General features: G+C 40.4%; 1 protein-coding gene across 3 annotated transcripts in view; it reads right to left on the bottom strand.

Moving 5' to 3' along the window:
* Window positions 1–9,770, bottom strand: part of CCDC18 (coiled-coil domain containing 18) — an 80,946-nt gene that overhangs the window by 12,147 nt on the left and 59,029 nt on the right. For all 3 annotated transcript variants that reach the window (XM_025201894.1, XM_006021837.3, XM_006021838.3), the window contains 5 exons: window positions 5,540–5,753; window positions 3,735–3,834; window positions 2,137–2,253; window positions 1,214–1,357; window positions 639–842 (listed from right to left, as the gene is read on the bottom strand). In XM_025201894.1, coding sequence (XP_025057679.1) covers window positions 639–842; window positions 1,214–1,357; window positions 2,137–2,253; window positions 3,735–3,834; window positions 5,540–5,753 — 779 coding nt within the window. The remainder of the gene's footprint in view (window positions 1–638; window positions 843–1,213; window positions 1,358–2,136; window positions 2,254–3,734; window positions 3,835–5,539; window positions 5,754–9,770) is intronic.

Genomic DNA, 9,770 nt, shown 5'->3' with positions numbered 1-9,770 from the left:
CACTCTTTCTTGGAGTTCCCTGAAGTTGCAAAAGATAGGTACAAGTCCTGCTTAAGTCCCGCTTCCTTAGAAGGTAGAGTGTATGTGTTTGTACTCCCTTCCTTTCCACATCTTTGGGTTGGTTATTGCCCCCTTGGGCAGTGAGAAAGCAACATCTAGGTTCAGGGCAGCAAAGAAACTGCAACTGAACCTGACCCCTGCATGCTGAAAGGAAGTAGAAAAAGATATGCAGAAATCCCCCCAACAAGAATCCGACAGTCTAGTTGCTAGTAGATATTTAAATATGGAAACTTTTTCTCCTTCTTTGTTCCATATATCAAGAGTTAACTCACTTCCCTCCTCTACCCGCATATCCCCAGCCAACGGTATTTTTAAATTAGGGAAATTCTAGTCAATTCACACACCACAACGCTTCTGGAAGTTTATCCAATTTACATTTTTTAACATAAACAAAACCAAATGCTCCTATGTCAATATAAAATCCATACTACTGAAAACTTAGTATACACAAGTGTATGTAGCACACCCAGAAAACCAACATATTTTTCAATAGGTAATTCTACCATCTGTAAAAGCCAAACTGCTTTATACAAGTTAATGATTTGCTCACTTTTTCTTGAGAAAGATGGTTTGCTCACCTTTTCTTGAGAAAGATGGTTCACTTCTTCCAGTTCATGCGAAAGTCTGTCTGTTTCTCTTTGAGCTTGAACCAGCAGCCTGCGAGTCTCCAGCAGATCCAAGTGAATGTGCTGCATCTGTTCTCGTTCTAGCCTTAATTGTTGACCTAAATCTAGTGCTTCCTTGTACTGATCTGCAATGCACTTCTCCTGGTTTTTCACTGTCTATAACAAGAGAATAAAGCAAGTACTAACAGAAACAATATTCAACAATTTAATTTGACACCAATAGTACATTGCCATAGCAATAAGCTACCTCATTATAGCACATCATTATGGCAACATAGCAGTTAAAAATAACTGTACGCTGCCTGGATGGCACAATAACAGCTGTTACTGCACCATTATTCAGTACTGCCAGAAGGAAGAACTAAATGACGGCGCAATAACAATGGTGCCGTGGAGGGCACATGTAGACACTCTCATTGTACCTTACTTATTTTAACAGTATGTTCTCATTATCTAAATATATATAAATTTTATTTTTATTATCATGGTAATTGGAAAAAAAAAGTTCACCCAAGGAAACACCTTACCTTTTCAATACCTGTGAGTCTGTGTTGTTTTCTTTCAATTTCTTTTTTCAGTTGATTTATTTCTTGATCTCTCTGCAGCAGTTCAAACTCTTTTTCACGAAGCTCATCTCTAGAATGTTGTAGTTTGGTATCTAAACTCTCAATCTGACCATATATTAAGAAGACTAGAATTAAGGGACACACTAAAATACAGACAATTTCAAAACTTAAATCAGCAGTATTTTCAACTACTACATCTATCTTTAAATCCCTTTACTAATTTTTGTAATTTTACCCCATTATAAAAGAGCAATATTAAGGGGCATTTTTCAGAAAGTAATGAGGCTAAACTTCTCTTTCCATACTATATTTTCTTTCAGAAACTATTAGTTTTAATTTATCAACTGTAATATTTTTTATGATTAAAAAGATGTCACCAAAACCACAAGGGCTCCCTGCAACCTGCCATTTTGTTTTCTCTGTACTGAATTTAAGCCAGTTTAACTCGGGTCCATTCCCTTATTACAAGGCTTTCCAGATTCTGAGTGGCTGGGGGGGCCACGGGCCCCCGCCCAACGGCGCGTGCCCCCCCCCCCCCAGCCATACCCCACAGACTCCCCACCTTCCCTCTCCCACCATGTATTGTACCACACCCCCACACCACTTGTGGTCCTGGTTCTCCCCTGAGCTCCCCTGCCACAGGCTCCCTCAAGCCCTGCCAACACAGGGGTAGGAAGCAGAAGATGGAGGAGGAAGGGGGAGCCTGGAAATTCTGGTGGCAGTAGCAGGAGAACTGGGCAGAGGCAGGAGAGCTAGGAGCCCAGGGGCTGCAGATAACCTCATGGGGGCCATATGCCAGGTGGACAGTCCTGCCCTGTCACATGAAGACATCGTCATGAGTTCCAACCACAGTAACAGAATCTAATTTTTCAATGAATAAGTACCTGTTTGTTGCACTCCTTAATTTCTAATTCAGATTTCTCCAAACTGCCTTCTAATCTGATTATTTTCTGCTCCATTTCTCCCCTGTGTTCACGAATAGTCATATCTAACTGTGTAACCTAAAAACAGGTAAGAGGAATAATGAAAGTTACGCACTTTGTTTTGAAGTACTATTAAGAACTTCAGGGAAAAAAACTGTTACAGAATAGCAAAGAACTCAACACACACAATGAAACGAATTCCTTCCAGATAGCACAGTGCAGCCACACAACAATGCATTAGAGATTTGACATCTAGATTCTAGAAATCTATTCTAAGAAACCATGTACAAGAGAAGAGGGGAAAACAATTCTAATTCCATACATCTGTTCAACATGTAAAACAAGATCAATTACTCAACTTTAACTGCAGTTCATTGAGTGGACTATCAGTACAGAATTGTAGTCTTGGAATATGCCTATTTTATTTCACATGATGTTGTACAAGGAGGTGTAGCAACCAGGCACTTTCAGAACTTTTGCAGAATTTTGGAAGAAATTTTTCTTCTTTGAGAATTATCAGTGCTGAGAGTGACAAGCAGTAACTCTCTAATAAAGTGACTTTGAGAAGACTAATTAAACAATGGCTCCAGGACTTCTCTCCAGATCCTGAAACCAGATCAACAGTAAAGTTGCAAACAGGTATGTTTTTATAATTCCACAGTAAGATTTTCAACTGAATGTTTAGGAAGTTACTTTAGATTTAAGCAAATGTGTTCTGAGACTCATGAGAACAGAAGGGATCTCAGAGCATGATTGGAATCTTAAGACAATATGTCAAGTACTGAGAGATTATTGCCCATCCTGTAACTTTATTATTAAAAGACAAGAGCCTTTTTAGGATTTACATTTACAAGAAGCAGTTAAGGGCCCATTTAGCACCTGCAGCAAGTAATCTTGCTATTGTCTGGTACCAAGAAAACAGGCATACCAGTTATCTCATTTGGATCAAATGACCACTTTAGGAATGAATTTGTGATGAGCAAATAATATCAACCTTATTCTCATAAAAAAACTGGATGAGGTATTAAACCTTGAAACTCAGACTAATCTAGCTAATCTTACTATGTAAGAACAGTCTTTGGGGTGGGAGAGAGAGAAAAAATTCTTCCAGAGATTCAAATGCAGATCACATCAGCTTGGTCAGTATTAAATGGGAGTCTCACAAAAGCAGAGAAAGGAAAATATTCAACTCATATTTAAAAAATGTGAGTGGCAATACAATAAGGCTGTTATACTACTTCTGGTGTAAGAGGTAATGCATACAAAAGTGAAGGTAAATTTAATTTGATTTAAACCCAGACCTAAAGGTTGGAAGAAAAAGTAATTTTTTAGAAACTAAAGAATCACTACCCACCCTTTTAGCACCTTCACTAAGCAGTAGTCTGAAGTAGCCACTTGTATAGACTCTGGTGACTACATGAATGCTCTGTGTCAGCAATGTTCTCTGCAGGAGTGAGACTACAACAATAATTTGGGCATTTTTACCAAATGCTGAGCTTTAAGTAACCAGCCGCTTAACAAGAGATACTCTAATACCATGCTTTAGAAAAAAATCCAACCTGAGCTGCTCTTTGTTTCAGTTCCCAGTTCCTTTCTTTCAGTGCCTGGTCCATGTCAAGAAGTTCTTGCTTTTTATCCGCAATTTCACCTTTGCACTGCCTGCAATTTCCATGTGAAAAATAAAACCACGTAGATGTTTCTCTCCTTTGTAAAGATGCACCTCACCAACTCCCAGCTTCCAAAAAGATCATATTTTCATAAATCTGAAAGACCTTGCATTCGAAAACCTCCATATTTTAAAAAATAGTTAAATTAATTTAATTGTGCATCATATTTAACATTCAGTCATAACTTCCTCATTAAGACAGTCTCTGCCTAGATGATGCCCTCTATATCATTATAAAGATAGAGACCGTCTACATTTCTGATTCTCTCTCTCAAAGAGAAATCTGAATTTGCAAGGCATACGCAGGTACTTGAACAGAAGGAAACTACTGCTGCTGCCATACCTGATACTTCTTTAACCCACGAGGCATTTGCTTTTCCTCCTCACTTGTCCTTTCCACGTGATTTCCATAGGCTTTACTTGAAAGCTCCTAGCCACTAAACAGGTGTCAGCAGCTGTTACATGGCTAGACTACTATTTCATACAGTGTATATGGGCAGAGGTATAACTAGCAGGGTTTGTCCCCTGTGCAAACCCTGATGGAGAGCAGGGGTGGGCAGGAGTCTTACCTGCTTTAGCCATCTCCCAGCTGCTGCATCTTAGTCTCCCATCCCCTGTTGTTGCCAGAGCAACAGAACAGTGTACATGTATTAGTAGCCAGGTATAACAGCAGCAGCATGGGGCTGCTCCTGCTGCCAGGGCATAGACTCCCCAAGGAGCCACCATTCTGGTGTCCCTACTAAGGTGATGCCTGAAGCTGGTGCTCCACTTGCCCACTCCAAAAATGTTATTGGATAGCGGTGAGAAAAGATGAAGAAAGAGAGAAAGGCACACAGCAGCAAATGATGCAAAAAGGGAGTGAGATAACATGCATATGTGGAAAAAGTTACATAAAACCTTTAAAATAGATGCAACCATGGTAACTGTAGATGGAAATAGTGGGTGCCTCTTCCCTTACATAAACCAAGGATGTGAGTTGGAAGCCAGATATTACTTCTCTCTTTTCCTGATAATGGTAGATCTCTCTCCCCGCTCATGGCCTCCTTTAATATTGATACTATACCCATGGATGGAAAGCCAGAGATAGAAGCTACTCTAAGTGTTGCTTCTTCTAGCAGACAAGCTCCCAAGCACTCACTCTCAATCAGAAATTTAAAATGACAGCTGAAAATTAAAAACTATTTTCAGCACATTATATAAAAGTACTTCTAGGTATGAAAAACTTTTAAGATAGAAATTATTTAATTTCTTGACTGAGCACATGAATACAGATCTCATCGAAATCAACCTAGTATTTTCAAATGTGGGTGCCTAGAGTCAGGCAATTAAACCACCATCTAAGTACCTACAATGTAACATGTTATTATTTTCAAAAGGTACTCAGTGATCATATCTCCCAGTAACTTCAGTGAACGGCTGTGGCTCCTCAGCATGTCTTTGAGTCAGGCCATTTTTAAGCTTTTGAATTGGGAAATACTATTTTAACAGATTTTGAAGACATTTCCAACAAAGTAATTCCTTATAAAATATTCACTTTTTAGACACTGAAAAAGTTAGAGACTACTTTAATGAGTTATCCCAAAACTATTAACTATATAAAGATTACAGACTATATAGAGATTACAGAGAACTGATGGAAATAGCACAGATATAACAACCACAAGTTTCACTGTTTCTAAGATCACAATAAAAACTCACCTAAGCTCAGCTGTCAGATCCTTGATAGCAGCATACTTCTCCTCCAGTGATAACTGTGCATTTTGAAGAATCTCTCTCAGGTCCTGTAGTTGTCTCAAAGTGATTTTTAACTCTCCATGGGCATTCTGTAACTCAGTCTCCAGCTCTGCTATTTTCTGTAAGGCATTCTTGTGACAAGCCTCACTCTGAAGCAGTTTATCTTCTAACTCAGTCACTACAATGGTTAAAAAAAAGTGTATTGACCAACAAGTTAGGTTAAATGATGCTTCCGCAAATTAACAATTCTAGCATTCAACTGTTTTTAACACAAGTTTCAAGGACATTCAAGAAAAGCAATTCCTCACCAGTTTCCATGAGAACCCTTTCATAGCACCAAACATTTACAGCTTAATTTTAGGAAGGCTGTACATTACCCAGCCTCCTCAATTCTTTTTGTTCAGTTGAGTTTTAAAGAAAACTGAACCCAGCAGAAAGAGGGAAAACGTACCATGTTTACTCAAATATAAGAATACCCTGATTATAAGAGCACCCCCCAACATTAGATTTTATGTATGGAAAATGTATGAATTTGATATAGCTTTCCAGGTATGGAATCTAATTATTGGAGGTTTGCCTTGAATTTGTCCCTTTGCCACTGCTACATCAAGGAAAATAAATCTGGGGAGTCAGGTAGCCCCTTTGCACCCTGAGCCCCAAACTTCTTTCCTCACTCCTTACTGTCAAACTCTGCTCTCCCTAAGCACATGGAAGTAAGGAGCAAATTTGAAAACAATGACCTTGAAATAAACTCTGCTGTAGCAATTTGTATATAGTACCCATTAACTTAGTTCACCTGGAACTGTTGGCATTTTACCTTTTTTTGAAACTGTTGCAAGTTTTAGCACAGGTACTCCATAAATACACTTTTAATCAGCCCCTTTCCTCCTTTTTCTAATTGAAAGCTTCTAGATAATACCTTTTTTTTTTTAAAGAAATTTTTTGTGTTCCAAGCCAAATCAAGTCCAAATCCATGAGTCAGTCCCAAAACCGTAAGTGGCCCTACAACCGGCAAACATCCTCCACCCCCACCAGGGGCTTCAGATATCCCCCAGGGGATAACTGTTCTTTTAGCATGGTTTAGTACCTGCCGAAGTGCTGGGGCTTAAAGCCCACTTTATGGAAATGGGAGGCTCCTCCCTAGCTTGCTTCTGCAGCCATATGGCTGAGGGCAGGCAAAACTTGCACATAGGATGCCTGCCAAAAGACTTCAGAAAACTTATATACAATACCAACCATGCGTGATATGGGCAGGAGTGAAGGGGCTAGGATGGAGTGCCACCCCCTAAAGTCCCATGCTGCTGCTGTCCTGCCTCTTACGGAGAGGGGGGGTGGGGAAGGAGGGGAGCGAAGCGGAGCTGTGGCTACCTTCTGTCCGGTCCTCAGCACAGCTTTGGAATCATGGTGGCATTCCCCCCATGCTTGGAGCACTCTGATTGGCTGTTTCCATCAGCCAGAGTGCCAATAAAGCATTACAGATGGACAGACAGACAGACTTAGGTTTTTATAATATTAGAATTTTGAGACATTGAAAAAATAAAACCAGAGCAAGTAACAAGCCTGCTGACATTTGGAAACTAAAGAGCATGGCGAATCATGTTCTGGGAGAGAAAGGGCTATGAAGAGTTCTGGAATTCATACAAGGAAAAGCACGATGATGTAACCCTGAGAGGAATTAGATTCCTAGCTGGAGAGCGATCCCAGGAGCATGTCACAATAGTCAGGATGTTCTCAGAGATAATACATGAAGCAGATATCAGAGGATGGATGGAAGACTGCAAAGAGTACAGATGGTGGAGAGAGTTTTGGATAAGTATAAAATTTGGAGAGGGGTGTGGAAAGTAAGAGCAATCCTGGAAAGAGATGAATTTGATAGAGGAGGAGTGAAGCACTTAACCATCAGTTATCCAGCTAGGACTACAAAGAGGATACGTAAATGTATCATGGGCAGCCCAAAATATGCAGTCAGTATGGGAAAGAAGGGCACACTGCAGCGTTAGGTGCATTAACCTGCTGCTACAGATGTAATGAGACAGGCCATAGAGCCAGAGTCTGCCAGGAGACACTGAATTGTACAATCTGGAAGAAGGAAGGGCACCTTTATAGAAACCGCCCTATTGCCTATGCCAGCAAAGTAAGAGGAACACAAAAAACAGAGGAGGTGGAACAAATGGAAACCCACACAGCAGAAGAAACACCACAAGAGCTGGAACTGGAGAGGAGACATTATAACAGAATTGGGGGGGAATTAGAGATGTTGCAAAAACAAGCAGCATAATAGGAAAAAAAGAAAGAAGAGATTGCAGAGAACAAGAGATGAATCAACACATGGTTTAGGAAGATTTTCTTAACTTAAGCACCACGGCCAGAAGAAGGAGAAACATGGAATAACTATTTCTCAATCAAACTCAAAGCAGCAAAAAAGGGACTCCTGACAGTGATAACAACAGAAGAGAAAAGAGTAACGAGTCAGGAAGAAATGCCTGAAGTGGCACGATCCTACTACGAAGTATTGTATAAAAGTAAAGGGACAGACAAAACAAAAGCCTAGTTATTTGTATAGGAAATTGTACAAAGAATAAACGAAGAAGAAAGAGTGAAGATGGAAAGAGAAATCACCCCTAAAGAGGTGTTTGAAGCAATGAGAAAATTAAAAAGAGGGGGTAGGGGGCAAACACCAGGTTGAGATGGATTACCATGTGAATTTTATGAGAAATTTTGGGGATACATAGGGCAGGACCCAGTGGAGTTACTGAACAGAACCTGGGAGCAGGGCGAAATAGCTGAAAGGTTCGTGGAGGGAGTCGTAGTGCTTATCATTAAAAAAAGGAGAGAAAGAAAAACTAGAGAATTGGAGACCAATCACACTGCTGGACACAGATTATAAAATGTTTGTAAAGTTTTTGGCCCAAAAGATAAGAGGCAATTTATCAGAACTGATTCATGAGGACCAGGCGCGTGCCATACCAGGAAGAAGAATTGTGGACGCATTATGATTAATAAGGGACACTTGGTAGATGTCCAAGAGAGGAAAAGAAACACAGTGGTTATGAATATAGATTTGGAGAAAGCACATGATTGAGTAGAGCATAAGTTCATGCTCGTGATCCTGAGAAAAATGGGATTCCCAGATACAATAACTGTATGGCCTGGATCATTCTATGAGACACCCAAAAGCCAGATATTGATAAATGGTCACTTGAGCAGGGACTCTGAGATAAGATCTGGTGTAAGACAGGGCTACCCATTATCAGCAGAGCTGTTTGTGTCATAGAAGCATTGGCCCAGAAAATAAAAAGAGACAGGTTGATCACACAGGTGAAAATCCCTGGCGGAGAAGAAATTAAGTGTCATTAGATATGGATGACATCACAGTATTAGGCCAAGATAAGCTGTTGACTGATAGTGTTGAAACCTGCAATGGACTACAGCAAGGGAGCAGGTGCAAAAATTAATAAAAAGAAGACCGTGCTAATGGGAACAAGGAACGGGGAAGGGCTGGAAGACTACAGTTTGCAGCTCCAAACAGAAGAAATGAAAATCCTTGGCATACAGATGGACATGAAAGGGAAAGGTGACAAGAACTGAGTAAAGATAATTGCCAAGGTACAATAGATAATAGGCGTCTGGAGAAAGAGGTAGCTGTCTGAACAAGGAAAAGTGGAACTGGTAAAGGCAATATTACTACCTGTGATCTTCTGTGTAGGAATTGTGTTTCCTCCAACATGGTGACAAGCATGACAGATAGAGAGAGAGTTGTGAACCTTTTTCTGGGGCAGCAAAAAAGGTGGGTGGCAAGGCAAGAAATATACAAGAGAAAACAAGGAGGAGGATGGGGAATGCCTGACATAGAGGTGTTTATGTACACCAAATTTATCAGCATGATGAACATGGTGGGAGTAAAAGGGGAAGGGAAAATGACAAGGTTTTGCCAGTACTTAGCCAGAAAGCTCTTGAGGACATAGGAAGAAGGGTTGGAAAAATGCCTTAGGCCTGGACACCCCCTCCGCCCCCACTATGCAAGAACTGGGAAGTTTGTGAAACACTATGCACTGCTGTAAGAGAATCTGAAGAAATGGGAAAATAGATTCATAGATGCTAGGGTCGGAAGGGACCTCAACAAATCATAGATTCATAGTTAGGGTCGGAAGGGACCTCAATAGATCATCAAGTCCGACCCCCTGCATAGGCAGGA

This window comes from Alligator sinensis, unplaced genomic scaffold (assembly GCF_000455745.1).
Source record: "Alligator sinensis unplaced genomic scaffold, ASM45574v1 scaffold199_1, whole genome shotgun sequence".
In the NCBI taxonomy this organism is placed as follows: Eukaryota; Metazoa; Chordata; order Crocodylia; family Alligatoridae; genus Alligator; species Alligator sinensis.
Note: the sequence above shows the minus strand (reverse complement) of the source record. Positions and strands in the feature narration are given on the sequence as shown.